This window comes from Colossoma macropomum, unplaced genomic scaffold (genome assembly GCF_904425465.1).
Source record: "Colossoma macropomum unplaced genomic scaffold, Colossoma_macropomum, whole genome shotgun sequence".
Lineage (NCBI taxonomy): Eukaryota > Metazoa > Chordata > Actinopteri > Characiformes > Serrasalmidae > Colossoma > Colossoma macropomum.
In genome coordinates, this window is record NW_023494804.1 from 28,585,475 (window position 1) to 28,603,109 (window position 17,635).

Consider the following 17,635-nt stretch of genomic DNA (forward strand, 5'->3'; position numbering starts at 1 on the left):
GAAGCTTTACGCTATATGTTGGAACATTGGTGTGTGGATTTGACTGCATTCAGCCACAAGAGCATCATTTGTACCCGGTATTAACATTTATCTCAAGTGATCTAATCACAAGTGGACAGCGAGATGCATAGCTGTTTACATTTGCCACTTCCATGTGTCTCAAATGCCTCTCCAGTGATTTTCTACATAAATTCTTGATCTGCTTGTTGTCAGACAAAATGTCCTGTGCGTGAACATGTAAGCACTGTAACAAACGCTTGGTTCGCATGGATTGCTCATGCATATAAACAAATGGAAGAGAAGACGAGGAAAGACACTACGCAGCTGCTTTTGTCTCTGCTGTGTTGATGCAATTGATTCTGCAGTCCTTTGTTGCTGTCAGGGACATGTCAGGATGTTTTAAGGTTCGCATTACGCATGTTATGTGGTTGTATGCATCCCTGAACGCCTCTGAAAGTGGTTTGAGTGATCAGTGTGTCGCACTGGCATCCATTCATGCTTATCCTTAGCGCTGTCCCATTACAATCAGATCAACCAAAATGCATGTTAATGCCAGGTGTGAGCACGGCTTTACTGAGGTACTGATGTTGGATGATTAGTTCTGGATCACAAATAACCTAAAGATATTGCATGATGCTCCATTACTCCAGAGAACGCAGTTCCACTACTCCACAGCCCAACGCTAGCGGCTTTATACTTCTCAAGCCGACTCTAATCTCCACTGAAAAGCGTGGTGACCTTGTGCGGTTCATGTGCAGCTGCTCCACTGCTTCCCATTTTATTAGCAATGCTTTTCTATGGAGATTATAGAAGCTGTTTGGGCACAATTGAATGCCTGTTCCAGCAGTGGGTGCGCCTTATTGTAAAGGCCAATTTATAGTTTAGGTGACTAGTGTCACTGATGCTCAACAGATGTCACAGTTGCTTTCATAGTCCTGAGCCAGCGTTGAAGTGTCAAAGTAAACACAGCTGCACACTGTGTCCACAACAACGCTCCAGAATGTAGAACTACTATCCAGTTAGAGTTTCTATCCAATCAGAGCACGCTACAATTTCTGTGCCCTTTCAAATTTTTTGGTGTATGCGACAAGGTCTGCGACATCCTAGCAGACACTAATTTTGTCTTATCTGACAAAACTTGTTGCCTGAAGTACAGTTTGGCTTTCACCAGTTGGTGTCTGGACACTTTTGGACATACACCGATCAGGAATAACATTATGACCACCTCCTTGTTTCTATGCCTATTGTCCATTTTATCAGCTCCACTTACTATATAGGTGCTCTTTGTAGTTCTACAATTACAGACTGTAGTCCATCTGTTTCTCTGCATACTTTGTTAGCCCCCTTTTACCCTGTTCTTCAGTGGTCAGGACCCCCCATGGACCCTCACAGAGCAGGTACTATTTGGGTGGTGGATCATTCTCAGCACTGCAGTAACACTGATGTGGTGGTGGTGTGTTAGTGTGTGTTGCGCTGGTACGAGTGGATCAGACACAGCAGTGCTGCTGGAGTTTTTAAACACCTAATAGAGTGTCACTGTCCACTCTATTAGACACTCTTATGTTGTCAGTCCACCTTGTAGATGTAAAGTCAGAGACGATAGCTCATCTGCTGCTGCACAGTTTGTGTTGGTCATCCTCTAGTCCTTCATCAGTGGTCACAGGACGCTGCCCACAGGACGCTGTTGGCTGGATATTTTTGTTTGGTGGACTATTCTCAGTCCAGCAGTGACACTGAGGTGTTTAAAAACTCCAGCAGCACTGCTGTGTCTGATCCACTCAGACCAGCACAACACACACTAACACACCACCACCACGTCAGTGTTACTGCAGTGCTGAGAATGACCCACATAGTACCTGCTCTGTGAGGGTCCATGGGGGTCCTGACCACTGAAGAACAGGGTAAAAGGGGGCTAACAAAGTATGCAGAGAAACAGATGGACTACAGTCTGTAATTGTAGAACTACAAAGTGCACCTATATGGTAAGTGGAGCTGATTAAACCGACAATGAGCGTAGAAACATGGAGGTGGTCATAATGTTATGCCTGATTGGTGTATAATGCGTATTCTGTATCAACAATTTTGAGTGTGCATTTCTCTTATTACTCCATGTTTTGATGTTAAGGGATACCAAAAATGGGGCAACAATATAAAAGATATTTTATCAACACCCACATCTGTAACTTATAATGGACTTGAAATATCTGAAATATCTCATCCTCTACATAAGAGCACAATTTTTTTATCAATTGAAAATTTAGAATCCAAAGTTTTGACAGAATTTATCCACTTATTCCAATAAGCTAAAATCAGGAAGCTTAACATCAATTTACACAATGCTCTTTTATTGCTTGTGACAACTGCAGCCCTTAAAGGTTAATTGTCACAGATTTATACCTAGGAAATATGGAAAGTGTAATCTTATGATGCTACATGGATCTCAACATTAGGTCTTTGCTCAGCATGGATGCAAGCTGCAGACTCACAGCATTTTCCTTGAACAGTGCGCTTGTTATCGAGGATGGGACTGGAAGGTTGTTAGCAGTACTTTTAAGATCTAAAGTACACTTGGCCTAATTTCCTCTCTGAATGAGAGCTTATAAATCTCAATATAGATGCAGGGAGACCCTGTTAAAAAGCAACTTTTTGTTATTCAAAATTACAAACCCATTTGCCCTAATTAATCTTCACTAAAGGAACAATCTCCTTGAAGCAGCTGAAGTTTAAGTGTTTTGCTCTTAGACCCAATAGCTAATCATTTATGACCTGTTGACTCGTAATCTAGTTCTCTGACCATTCACTCCTCAGTCCACGTAGTTCTCATATGGAAATTAAGCTGCAAAAACAGGCAGTTAAGAATTCACTGTTTTTGTGATGTCATGAAAATCAACACATTTATATATACCCACCTTTTCAGACTACAGCAGTTTAGCTCCACCCATTCATAAAGAGTTTCCGAAGTTAAAAAGAGTGTCCCAGACAGAACTGCTCCTGGATTGAGTCCTAAACATACAGCAACAAAAATAGCCTGTTTTTAATTCTAAGACATGAAGAGAGTTTAAAAAATGCACAAACCTGCACAAACATTATAAGTGGACCTCATGGTGGGAAAGAAAAGAAAAATGAACAGAAAAATATAGTTCTGTTGAGTCTTTCTAAGTTTGCCCACACTTTTCATATTAACTGGTCATTGGCATCCATCCAATATAATGAGCAATATACCTTCAAGTAATTTTGGATTAACCCTTTAAATGGCTAGGACCCGCCAGCAGGCCCAAAGTTTTATTACGCACTTCTATAACCTAAAAATTGCTTAGCAAGTTTGCACTGAAGTCCCTGCAGTTAATGAATAATAAGCCTAAGTATGTAATAAGCCTGAGATTTTAAAACTCTCATATATGAAAATGCAATATTCTGATCATTTTTAACCTCTTGAATCATCTTAGGCTCATTATTCAGTTATTATTTAAAATGACTATTAATTATTCACCAGCTATTATGAAACTAATTTGTAAGTTGTAAGCCCACATACAGGCCCTTTAGATTTAAGGGGCTTAACGGTAGTTTGTTAAGTGGTCAGTTAATTAGTTATTCCAGTGCTGTTTTCAACAGTGAAGAAATGCTCATTATGAGTTAAACATAAGCACTAAATTATTGTAGCCTTTTAGCCTTTTTGGTACTGTGAATAACTGTATGGCTTGTTTTCCAACTATAAACAGCCTCTGGACAACTCGGGCCTACATGTGCTGAGTGGGTGGTTTGAAGCTTGTTTCTAATGGGCCATTTAGCAGAAGTGGGCCAAAACGAGGCCTCATTGCCCCTCCTTTGCCCCCTTGCTTCAGAGGGCCCCAGGGCTGTGGGGTGCAGCTGGAGATGAGCTGGCCCAGCTGCAGGCTTCCCATCAGGGTCTCTGTTAATCATGACCTAGCCGGAGAGTTGGCTTAGCAGGGAACAAAGACACCCTTCAGCCAGAACCACCGGCTCTTCCTCCAGCTCCTGCCGCTGCCCTTTCTGTGCCCCGCCCATCAGGAGGCGGCCAGCCGCCTGCGCAGTGGACCCTCTGGCTTTGAAGATGAAGGCTGGGCTAGCCTGTGTGCCATTCGGACCGCCAGGTAGAGGAATAATAATAGGGCCTCCTGTTGTCCTTCTTAAGCAGCAAATCTTTTTTTGTTTTATGGCAATCTAGCCTTATCATTAAAACACCGCCTTCAACTACTAGCCAGTATGAGCTCTTTTCAGAGTGATTTTTTCCTTTTTAAAATGCCATTTCCTTTTCCTTTTTTTCACCCCGGGGCGATAATTCAAATGGAAAAACGTAAAATGCCACTCATTCCATCGGTGTAACTTTTAGATAGGCCGGCTTTTAAATTTGCATTAAGCTAACCACCAAATTTTTCTCAACCACCCTTTTGCTTCTGTCCGCTCCACTGTAGAAGAATATAGAGTATGTGAAACCCCGGTAGGATATCACTGTGAAAGCCGGACCTGTCAGCGCTGATCTGTCTTTGAAATATGCTTCACAGAGTGTGTGTCTATGTATGTATGTGTGTGTGTGTCCTCTATCCCTTCATTATCTCCCATCCATAATACAGTAATGCCACAGTGAATTTCTTCTAGCCCAACAGAACTCACATTCACGCATGCAGGCCTCAGAACAAATGGGATCTCTCTTGAGCTGGATCTCTTTCATATCTCCGTGCCATTAACTCGTCTCTTCTTCCTGTATTTGAGCTGAACGTGGGCTTAGCTACAGCTATAGATCACCGGCACATAGTATCAGCTTGCTAATCCATCAAGAGTGGTGGATTGAAGGAGGGGGGTTTTTGGGAGTTGGGAAAAGGATCAATCATTTCTCCTCCCTGTGAGATTATCGACCCCTCCGGGCCTCGGGGGCCGCACAGCTCCAGCGGGGGCTTTCAGCCGATGGGGCGCTCAATGGGAACGTGGCCGGGTGATGAGGGTTTCTGATAGCTTATCACAGTCAGGCTTTCTGAGGCAGGACGGCCCAGCCTGGGGGTGATCAATGGCCGGAGGGACACGCAGAGATGGAGCTGTGCTCCACAGTGACCTGAACAGCACTCTTAGGCCTAGGAGGTGCAACATATATTGGTATTTTATAGGCAGGCAAATAGAAACATTTAATTAGTATTAGTTACTATATTTATTTTACTATGTTTTGGTACATAAACCACACGCACATCATGACAAAATCCATGTATTCTGCAAAGGATTTTTCTTAATTCGGTGCATTTTGTTATTTGAAAGTCAAACAGAATTTGTAAAGTATAAAGTCTTGCCACCTGAGTTCATACTTTACTGTGGTGTAGTGTCCTTACTTGATCGTGTACATATGTCTTCTAGTTCTTCAGAAAAAATCCAACATATACATCATTATTTTCTAAGTTATTTACTGAAATAATGGATCAGACGCATTGTCATCCATAGACACCCATTCATTTAACTGTGTTTAGAGGGAGTACCAATATGGTAGCCTTTTAAAATCACTAATTTAATTAGTCTTATGAAAGCTATTTCAGTGATGTGTATAGCCTAAAGCAGGGGTCTACAGCTCTGGTCCTGAAGGGCTGGTGTCCAGCACAGTTTGGTGATTTTCTTAAGCACAACTGACTCATCTTCTGTTAATTGCTTAGTTTATTAGGCATCTTTGAATAGGGCTATTACCAAACTGTGCTGGACACTGACCCTCCAGGCCCAGAGATAAATACCCCTGGCCTAAAGAATATGATGCAACTAATATTAGTGGATAGCATCTTCAGAGTTTTATTCTGTCTTATTCTCCCTACACTACACATAGCCCTGATAGTGTAGATTTGCTTTAAAATGTGTTCACTCCAAACAGACTTTATAGTTTAACATTTCAGTTGTTGCCTTCAAACCTTAACATAGCATTCCTAAACCAGTTATGAAAAATTAAATTCGGATGATGCCTTTCCTTCATAGACTGTATGTCGGCCTATTATAATAAGACTAAGTAGGATTAAGTTAATACACAATAAAATTAAGTTAATACACAATATAGTTAACACATCCTCTACAGGGAACAAACTCAAATATGAGCATTTTTCTGCTAAGTGTAGTGCATAATTTCTATTTATTTGCTGAATTTAAAATATTGGGAAAAAATTTAGAATATGCCACTTTTGCACAGGCCATTTTTTGCCAATATGTGAAATTAAGGAAAGAAACAATAATTGTGCATTAAAATGTGCAGCTCTCTGTAGAGGATGTGGAGACTTTTTTTCACTTAGAAAATCAACAGAACGGGGTGCTTAAACTTTTGCATACCACTGGCCTGGTCATGAATCTGTAGCCTAAGCAAAAATACCATAAACATGCAATAAATGTTGTTAAAAATGATACAGTGAATGAAATCACATGAGATGTGAAGTTGATGCAAAACATTTTGAAGATAAGACATAAATATTTAGTTTGTGGGATGCATAGAACAAAAGTAATGTTATTAACCACTAACCGAGATTTCAAATAAACATTTTTGTTCCAGAACAATAAAGCATGACTTCATTCTTGGTTGCATTTTTGTTCCTAGCAAAATAATATTGGTTTATGTTTCTTGTTTTTGTTCCTCAAACTAGTGCAGGGCCCTAGTACAGTAAAACTATTAGTTGTTAGTATAGGTATTAACTGCAAAATGTAAATTTTGTTATCGTCAATGACCCAGAAATTCCATATCAGCGCATCTCTACTCTTATCTGCTCATGAAGAGCAGAGACTAGCACATCTATTCCACAGACATACTATAGTTACACACAGGTGCATTATTACGTCTTCTGCAGTCTGTGTTTTGCTGTCCTTCGGCTGTTTCTGTATTTCTCCATCTCATTCTGTTTCTCTTACTACTTTTCCCTTTTTTTCTGAGCCTATATCGCATTTTGCAAAGTTAAAGTGAAAGGAAGTAATCCTAGAAATTTTTACTTTCAAAATAGAAAAATGCTATGTAGGCAGTTCTATCTATGAGTTTAACTAGTGTTCCATTGTGTTCCCTGGTTAAACTGTTTCAGGCAGGTTTGAGGTTCTGTTCTGAGGCAGAAGCCTTGAAGGTAAATTCTTGTACAGACTAGCAAACTCTACGTCTGGGATGGTTGAACTTAATGTAGAAACTTTTCACTCTTCATACATTATGTATAGAGCAGAAGGCTGAGGTGGGTGAAGGGATGGAGATTATGTAATGGTGTATATTTTCAGGCACACGCCAGGAGACCTGGAGGATGAGTGGAAGGAGCTGGAGCAAAGATCAAGCTTGATGTAAAAAAAAAACTCAGATTAAAACAGGATGAGGATCATAGGCACATGTCTCCGACTTCTGTAAATGCAAGAAACTGACAACAGAGGTGCCTTGATGTCATGGAGCTCATGGACTGCCTTTTTTGGGATTAGCCTGCTCTTGCTCCTGCTTCACCCTGGCCCCACCCTCTTATTATCACACTCACTTGCAGCTTGTTTGTAGACTGATTCATACATGCATATATGCCTCTTTGATTGGTCTCACTTTTGACGAAGGATGTGGGGCTCCCAGGCAGATGCACAAAAGGGATATCCATGATCAAAAAGAACAGAAAATACAAAGGAGGAGTCCAAAGGGAAACCAGGAAAAGTAGAAACAAGGATAACAGCTCAGAAATGCACATAGATCATAGCAGGAGTAGAGACAGGAGAGGGCCTAGCCTGGTCAAATAACTATTTAGGCAAAGCTGCTATTCATACCTAGGAAGACACTTACTTGATGAACATGAAGCTAGGTGTGGCAGAACATTTTTAGAAATATATTAGCAAAAAGCAGGCACCTAGCCACAGTTAGGCCAGGCCTACTAAATCTAATGAGGAAAGAATATTTAATACGCATTTTTTAGATAATAAAATTTGATTGGTTTTCTGAGAATGCTGTCGTTGCATTATCCAAATGTCCTAAATGTGTGTAGTCAAAGTGACTGATCATGAACTACGCCTTGTTTTCATAGCCCTCAAATTCCTGCTTAACAAATGTTGCTGTCAACTTTTCAGTTCTTTATCAGTGCACTGGTGTATAGTGTGCATATTTTGAATTTATAGCTCCAGGTATGTTCAAAGTGTCCTGAGGGAGCTGTGAGACCCTGATCTTATTTCCAAAGCCAAAAAGAAATGTACAAACCTTTTTACACAGCTTGTGTTATGGTTGCTGCATTGTTGTCATTTTTGTTCTCTGAAATTGGTGCTTACAACTTTCTTTCAGTACTGAAATGTAGAGCTGAGGTAAACTGTGTCAAAATGTCACAGCAAATGTTGATTTTATTAATAACAACAAATATAAAATACATGCAGTCTTTCCTAACAGTGTGACCTTTCATGCACATGGCAGATATTGAAACGGAGCCAAACCAATCTGTGTACTACAGTTGTATGCAAAAGTTAGAACTCCCCCAGTCAAATTAGACGCTCTGTTGATTTTCTGAGTGAAAAGTTATCAGATCCTCTTAAGAGAACAAACTCAAATATGACATGTTCTGCACCAGTTAAGTTAAGTTAGACATATTGAGGGAAAAATCATTTAAAATGTTAATGTCATAATTTTTTGCACAGGCTAGATTGTAAGTTTAATATTTTCCCAATATGTTAAATTCAGCAAATAAGCAATAATTGTGCATTAAAGTGTGCAGAGGTGTGTTCTCTGTAGAGGATGTCAACTTATTTTCACTTAGAAAATCAACAGATTACCAGGGGCACCAAAACAGTTTACTGTATATTATTCTGTAAAATCAAGACATTTTTACACACAAAAAATTTGACTTCACAACTGGAAATCCGAAAGTATGAAAGTACACTGAAACTACACTGGTAGTTTATTCTCACTTGACTAGCATTTTAAAAAAAAGAAAGGCTACTAATTAAATGTGTTCCTCTTTATAATCACTCCTGAAATCCATGAGTGGGCAGATGCTACAGCCTTTTGGAACTTTGCATAATTAAACTGTGCACTCGAACACTCCCTCATGTGCTGCCTGTCATATCTGTCTGTTTGCGCTCCCCCGGCTCTGCAGGGCCAAGCCAGTGTGTCTACTGAAAGAAGGAAGAGAGGAGAGTTAAAGCCGAGTGGAGCTGGCAAAGCGAGTCGTTCAGGCTCTGTGGGTTTGCTCTAAGGTGCAGTGGAGGGAGAGATGTAAATAGTTTGAGGAGTTTAGGCCAATGACCCAAAGGTTGTATGTATTTCCAGTGTGGTGGTTCTGCCGTGCGAGAGATCTGCTGTCACGGGCTGGGCATGCGTCTGTGAGCGAGGCCGCTGTTGTGCTGTTTTGCACTTGATGGTTTTTGGGCCTTATGAGTTGCAGGAACCTGTCTGAGCGTGTCTGTGTGTGTGTGTAAGAAAGGTGTTCAGTGAGGCAGAGCCGTATGGGGGCTCAGAAAGCGGATCAGGACCCCTGCCAGACAACCAGAGAGAGAGGGGAAAACCACTAGAGCACAGGGATGTAGATGCAAGACAACATGCAGAGAGAAGAAGAAAGTGAAATGCCTGCAAGGAGACTTCTTTTTTCCTGAAGATGCTGCAATTCTGTGCAAAGCATAGCAGGGTAACTCTTTCACAATCTGCATTCTGTTTACAAGTTTTAGCCCCAATGTCTGCTAAATCCCCAATTTATCAGTGATGAATGAACCCTATTGATTTGAATTCAGTTCTTGTGGAAATGGCCAGGTTTTACTGGAAGAACCCTATATTTTGTCTGTTTCCGGTGCATTTTCACATTGATATACACTTTTAAATGGCATTTCCGTTTATAGATTTTTATAATCAACCAAAAAGTCTTAAATCTATAGTGTGAGAAACCGCACAAATAAGTCTGTTTGAGATTTCTGTCCCTAAAAATAGAACAGTTCTGTGCAAAGCAAAGCAGCATGTGGAACTGCAGCTGGTGGAGCTGCCTGTCTTCTGTTTACTAGTTTTAGTCGGAATACCTGCCAAATCCCCAATTTTACAGTGAGCCATGCCGTTGTTATTGCCTGATTATAAAAATATCATGGCAGTCAGTGGATATAATCTCACAAAAATGCACATGCTGTTTGATTCTTTTCTCTCTTGTGTACTGCTAAGCAGACTGGGGAGTGCAGCAATAGGAAGTGTGGATGGGAAGAGGAATCTGTGGATTACGGAGGTAGATTGGGGAGCAGAGAAATCTTCTTTTTATGAATCAGTGTGCTACTGCCTCTCGTAGCCAGCGCCCACTGGAGGGGCTGCTTTTCAAAGAGCAGCAGGCAGCAATTAGCAGCTTTTAGTGTAAAACCCGCTAAATACCAGGATTTAATGCCCAGTGTGTTTCCATTATGCCACTAGTGGTACTCATTTATTTGCATTGTGCCAAGTAAATGCAAGCTTTCTTGCTTGGTTTCTTAGTTTTCCACTGGATCTAAGCATCATCCCACAGATTTCACCTTGACATTTTAGTAATAAATATAAGGTTGACATAACTTAGTGACTTACTTAATTAATTAATTAATTAATTACTACATTTTTTATGCACATGTGAGTCCATCAGTTTGAATATTCATGTAAGATGTTAAGGTCAGAGATTCCTCTGGATTCCCTGAATCTTCAAATAATGTAATGAATTGTAGATGAAGGTAAAATCTCTAAATTACCTTCAGTTGAGTGTTGAGAAACATTATTCCTAACCTGTTGAACTATTCACTCAAGCAAGTTTTTGCACATTGGTGAATGTACCTTTCATTAATGCTCCTGTTTACCTGTGAAAAGTTCCAAAAGAGATATTTTTGATCATTTCACAAACTTCCCAGTCTTAAATCTGCCATGTCCCAAATTTTTATGTTAATGTAATGCAGGCGTCAAATTTGGAATTAGTGTAGATTTACAAAAATCAATAAAGTTCGTAAGGGATACTATTAAAAAATATTTTCTTTGTGCAGATTTCAATTAAAAACCTTCACCAAATCACTGCTTTCCATTTTATTTGCATTTTACCTACTGTCCCAACTTTTTTGGAATTGGGCTTGTAGCAACTAGCCAAATCTTAGCCAAGCGAAGGCAAAGTTACAAAGCTAGTATGGATACAAGGCAATAAAATCTACAAAACCAGTATGGCTACAAGGCTTACAAAGCTAGTATGACTACAAACAACAACAAAGCATGGCAGAGCACAATCAAGTGAGCCAAAAACTGGAAGCGAGTGATGTCATTTGAAATGTCAGTCTCCATGACGAACTAGGCCTCGCTGATTTTAAAAACCAAGCGTTTCTTGCCAAAAAAAATGCATTTGCGCCAAACTAAATTTGCAGTATGCCAGCCTTATACCTTTAGACTGCTCTTGTGCCTGCATGAAAATAGAGCCCTACATTAACAAAACACCCAAGTGTGTTATGATGCTAGCTGATGGCTGCAGGTTTCCATTACTTGTTAACTACATTAGCGTTTTATCTTAAGTGAAAAACTAAAATTTGAACATGTTTTGGCTGTTAGGTATGCTGTAGTGTTTACTGCTATTAAAAGAGACACAGCTTTTATGTAAGTCTTTATGTAAGTTTATGTAACCAGCTGTTGTTGGCCACAGCTATGCCGTACATCAGTTTTCTCTAAAAGGTTGCTCTAAGCCTAAGCTACACCTCATTCTCTCTGCCGTCAGCTCTTGACTTTCAGTTTTTGCTGCTCTACCACACGTCCCCTGGGGAAAACTAGCATTGCCTTCACATTAAGAGTCATCAGAATAACCTGTACATAAATGATGAAGAACCAATAACCTAAACCAACATTTTCAAAAACATTTCTTGAACACACTGCAATATTTTTTGCCAAATTTCCCTTTTAAGCGCTGTACAGCACGAGATTCAATCTATCTTTGTTCCTCTTTATTGTGCCATGCGTGCTCAAGAGCCTATTTTTTAGTGCTCAACTGTGTTTACAGTGTAATGCTGTGCTGTTTATGGTTGTATAAAAGATTCATTGCTCTAGCACTGTTATGCTGTCACTAGCCTAGGTGTGCCTATGCCTGTGTGTAGTGCATCTGCCACTAGCCTAGCAGCGTGTGTGCATGTAGTAATGCATTGTAATGTTGCCCCAACAGGGGGTAAATGATTTTGTAGCTAATGATTACTCCAGCTAGTAGGGGGTGTTGGGTTGCCCCGTCAGCTCAATGGGGCAAGAAGGGATGAAATATGTGTCTTCCACACTCAAACAACCCTCTATTTTCGCTGTAAATCCAACAGCTTCTTCTGCTTTTAACCCTGCTTAGTTCTGCTTCACAGAGCATACACAGTCTATACCCCATCTTAAAAGTGACAAAAGGACCCTTAAATTTGCTTCAGTAGATTAAAAATGTGGTTAGTTGTTGGTGTTGTGGTGTTTTGGCATACAGTGTCATATCCCAGGGTGCCAGTACAGATGTTTTGCTCCACAGCACCGCATGTCGTTGCTAGCTGAAACCACCCCTCATTCATAACTATCAGATGGCTCATCTGTTTCAGAGCTGCTGCATAGATGAGGGATGAGCTGTCTGAAATGGTCTGAAAAAGACTGAGGGACTGCTGGGTAATTGTAATTATACCCTCATTATTAAAGTCTAATGAAAGATAGTGTTAGTTATTAGACGTATAATTATGTGTTTGCTACTTGTGCTTTTGAAGTCTCTTGAAAGGGAAGTAATGATGAATGAGAAGTACTGATGAGTTTGAGTGAAAAATAATAATGATGATCTGTCAGTCTTGTGCTATGTATCACATGGCAGATCTCTTCCCTGTCTATGTTCCTTAATCGAAATTCCCCACAGATACAAGATCCTGCTGAACTCTGACGAGGTACAATACGGCGGGCACGGGCGAATCCAGCAAGACACCGAGTTCTGCTCTGAGCCTTTGGCCTTTAGGAATCGACCCAATTCATTTCTGGTCAGTTTCATTTCAATAACGTTCTCTGACTGCAAAATCAAATTTTTGTTAGTTAATTAAAGTAATGCTTTGTCCAAAAATGGAATTTACATAATTTTCCCTTCACTCTTAATGTAAACAATCAACCAAAATATGTTTTGTGTCAGATTTTAGCTTCCTTAGTTTTCCAATTGGACTAAAATCCTCATGCAGGTAACAGAAAATGCAAGCTTAGATTATCAATTGCTTTTATGGATAATTGACTCTTTTAACACATAGATCACAGCAGGTAACACAGATCACTACACAATACAAACATTGGGTCTTGCCAGGGCTGTGCCTCTTCTAGTCCAAAACACATTTCAGTGAAATCTGTACAGTCGGGGCACTGCTGTCTTGTGTGTAGAGTCATTTTGGACCCCTTCAGTTTGTTGAGTGCTTAACGTTACCAAAACTAAGGCAGGGATTGTGCCTTTCAGCCTGAGGGGAATATTTCCTGCCTTAATGGTAATAATATTGAAAGAGTACGTCCGTATAACTATCTAGTCACTATTTTTGATGACATTTTGAAATATAAATACAAATGTCACCCAAGGCAGTTAAACTACTTTGGTGGTAAAGAAAAATATTCTTTTTATTATTCTTCTATTGAGTGTCCTCTCATTTTCATGCATGTACTGGTTTTATTCTTAGTCTTAAAGGTGTAAAGCAGCTGCAGCAGATTGTGAATACCTGTTCTAGGATTCATGTTGTACAGTGCTGCTTTTTGTTCACATACTGTGATCAGAGGACTCTAAGGACAGCTAATGAGTCCTGCATGACATCTTACATATCCTGCATGGTGCCTTAGAATGGCATCCGTCTGGTCTGTGACTCCATTGCTGTCTATGTACAGTGTTTCACAGGAAACCAGCGCTGAGATAGTGCCACCCACTACAGAAATTTAGCAGCGGTGTGTTGTGTGTCATATGATTGGATGGTCTGTTTTTTATGTAGTTTTATTATTTTTTTATTATTTTCATGTTCATGTATGTGCCTACATGTCACCAATCTATAACGGCCCAGCCTGCGCCGCCGTCCACCAGCAGAGGGCGACAACGATGAGGTGCCATGAGTTCAGGGAACTCCAATTCCCAGAAGCCCTCGGGCTGATTAGGCCCAACATGGCACACCTGTGGACTCCTCTACTTAAGGCTGTGGCAAACAGCAGCCCTTTGTCACACCTTTGTAGAAGGGTGACTGGTATGGTACTTAGCCCACGTGGGTATTTAAACAAAAAGCAAAGAAATGGAAATGAAAAAGAAAAGAGGGCTGGAAAAAACAAAATAGAGAAATTGCCCCCAAACTGCTTAAAACCAAAAAGAAGGCTTGAGCAAGAAACGGCTCCAAGCCGTACTAAAAGTGTTTCAGAAACCGTACAAGCAATAAGTATGTGCATGGGCACCTGAGTACTTGGTTAACTGTTTGAGATGCCAGTATTTGAATACTAAAATAACTCTACTCAGGTATTTGATACATTTCATCACGTGAAGATGGAGAAAATACACAGGCTAACAATTCAGTGAAATTTTTATGTTTAACCAGGGTGACCATACCTCCACTTTTTCCCAGACATGTCCTCATTTTGGGACCTAAAAAATGCGTCTGGCCAGGATTTCTAAATTGCCAAAAATGTCCGGGATTCAGCTTTTGCTCTCTACAGTGTATGTTTTTGTATTGCTTTGACTCTTTAGGTCCCACCTTCTTGCACGCCACCATTGGTTGGTCACGTCATGCCCTTCATGCAAAAATTGGTCAAACTGCATCTCAGTCATTGCCCTCAGCACCACATCAACAGCCAAGACACAGAGCAACAGCTTGCTTGTCGACAGTCAGTGTCAATAAAGGTGCCAGTGATCTAGAAGCATGAGCACTGAAAAATGTCTAGTGCAGGGGTGCACAACTTCGGTCCTGGAGAGCTGACATCCAGCACAATTTGGTGATTTACCTGCTGACACACATCTGATTCAACTCATCTGTTAATTGCCAGGTTTAGTGGGTGTGTTTGAGTAGGAAACTACCAAACTGTGCTGGACACTGGCCCTACAGGACTGGTGTTGTGTGGCCTAGGGAAATAGTGTTTTTATTTTTTGTTTGTTTGGTTTTTTTTTTTGTTTTTTGTTTTTATATAACAACTGATTTATTTTATTTCAATTAATGACCATGAAGAGAAACAGTGTTATGTAAAATGTGTTAAAAGCTAAACTATTTTTTCACTTGTTTGGTTATTGTTAAGGTCCAAAATTTGAATGTAAAGAAACAAGATTATCTGCCCATAATGGCTATGAAAAGGCATGCAGGAAGTGGGGGTGCTGAGGGGGGCTGCAGCCCTCCCTGATTCACGAAGCTGATGTTAGATTCTCATTCGCCAGATTGTTGTTCGAATTTTCCCATTCCACCTTAAATAGTACCTGAGGTGCCAGAATGTAACTGCTGCACCATTTAAGGTGGAACGGGACAATTGAACAAGAAGCTGGCGAATGAGAATCTGACTTCAGCTTCACGTCTTTAGTGTTTGACAGTTTCTCATTGCAGATTAAATGTATCAGGAAACCAGCTGGAGTGATTATAAATGCAAACAAGTCCAAATTATCAATGTTTGTCTTAAATCTTTCTCTTTGCCTTTTCAATAGCTACTAGTTAGGCAGGACTGTTCTCTGTGTTGCTTTGGTGACCAGCAGTCTGCGCGTCAACCTTCAGGGTTAAAGAGTGAATTAGCAGTTATGCATTAACTCCAGCATTAAAGACCATTTAGTGTTAAAACTGTATTAGAATGATTAGCAGAGCTTTATTTTAATGCAGAGGAGGATTATTTTATTTTTACCTAAAAACCTAATCCTGCTGGGGAGCCACAACAGGGCAGTAAAAGAGCCACTTGTGGCTCCTGAGCCACACATTGTCGACCCCTGGTTTATACAATGCTAACTTAGTGGCTATAAGCTTGCATTAATTGCTTGTTAGAAAAACTAAAGAAGCAAACGTCAGACACCATACATGTCATGCCTGATCGACAACTTTTGGGGTTTGGGGTCTGTGTAAACTTAATTTTTTGGCTAAACTACTGCTTACAACTGCCATGATGATAGGAAGGAATGAAACCGGAATGAGAGAAATGCAGCTGGCAAAGTATCAATCTCCCTTCGCTCTTGCACCCCTATATGATGACATGTAAAGAACTGCTCCTAAGGACCACTACAGATGTTAATGAAAAGCTCATGAATAACTCCAGAATGGAAGAGGCTGCTTAGACTATATCGTGACCTTGAGCATCATCATTCAGAATGTCTTGAGTGAAATGCATCCCTTTACATCGACCTCGCTGACTTTTTTTAAAGCTATTTGACAGCATTCACTGGGAGAGCTTAAGAGGAACCATTAGATCATGTTATGCTAAGAGAGTCAAGCCTCTTACGAAAGTTTTGTGTTTATGTGCATGTAACATGATTATTAACATTCTAAAGCATCTTTAAGTGAAGTGAGGAGTCATGCAAAAGTCCTATCCTTTGCCACTGCTGACTGGGTAATACGTCACACTGTCACTTCTGAAGAATTCAGTGGTTCGACATTTCTTTTACAGGCCACTGAATGAGGATATCCAATTTCAAAAGAAATCCTCCAAATAATTACACAGAATCAACAAGGATGCTTTATTAGAACCAAGAACGTGAGAGTTACGTGTGTTAGTAAATCAGCTACGTCTCAAGTTGCTGTTGATCAGCAGGCCCTTGAGTAGACTTATGAGTTTGTTTACCTTGATAGCCTAATTAGCAGCAATTATGGTGCCAAAAAAAGACTTTAAGGCCCAGACGAATAAAGCCAGAGGTGTTTTTAGTAGATCCAATCCATCTGGAGCTTAGACAAAGACAGTCTCAACTCAAACTCAAACTTCCATCCTAAAGCTGTGCTTTTACAAGATTCTGAACAAGGCCAGGTGCTTGTCACAGTGGCCGTCTCTTTAAAATATACAACATCCCCAGACCGCTTGGAGTATCACAATAAAAACCTGTCCAAGAAAACAGGCTGTGTGTGCTGTGCTAGAGATAAAGATCTGGGGTTCCCTAAGAGGAAAAGAGCCCAAACTCACAGTTGGACCCCTATTGGCAGATGAGTTGGAGAAGAGTTTTAAGAATTGTGAAATAGACAAGAGGGGTGGAGAAGACAAAGGAAGGCACATAAATTGGGCTTATCACTACTCTCTCGACAGAAAATCACAAACAGGAAGAAATATTGACCTCTAATGGTCACCTTTAGAGTACTAACAGCACTGTTTGCCAAAGCTCCAACCCTTAGTCAGGACACTGGTGGCTCCGTTGAGCCCATTTACTTGAAACAGTGCTATTTCGGCATAGACACTCAGTTGAAATGTTACTTTCAATAGTATCACTTTCCTCTCTTTAGTGTGCAAATTATTTTTACCCATCAGAAAGAAACGCTTTGGCTTAGAATACTTTCAAAAAATGCTGCTATAAAAAAAAAAAATGAAAAGGAAAAAAAAGGATAATCAGTTTCTATCCATTGCTATGACACTGAAGGTCTGCATTTAGATTGTAAAGAGTGGTGAAACAAAAGCTTTTTAACATTTCACACAATTAACCTATATGGTCAAACATGTTTTTTTTTAATCAAACTATTAACTTCCTTTGTAGCTTTTCCTCTGCTATTGCACCTGAGTAATGCACAGAGACAGGGTTTTCTTTTTCAATTTCAAACCAATATC

The 17,635-nt window shown here is 40.2% G+C and overlaps 1 protein-coding gene across 1 annotated transcript in view; it reads left to right on the plus strand.

The window, feature by feature from the left end:
- gbe1a (glucan (1,4-alpha-), branching enzyme 1a) overlaps positions 1 to 17,635 on the plus strand; it is a 230,990-nt gene that overhangs the window by 197,320 nt on the left and 16,035 nt on the right. Inside the window, exon 15 of the mRNA XM_036595341.1 lies at positions 12,783 to 12,900. Within this exon, the coding sequence (XP_036451234.1) occupies positions 12,783 to 12,900 (118 nt within the window). The remainder of the gene's footprint in view (positions 1 to 12,782; positions 12,901 to 17,635) is intronic.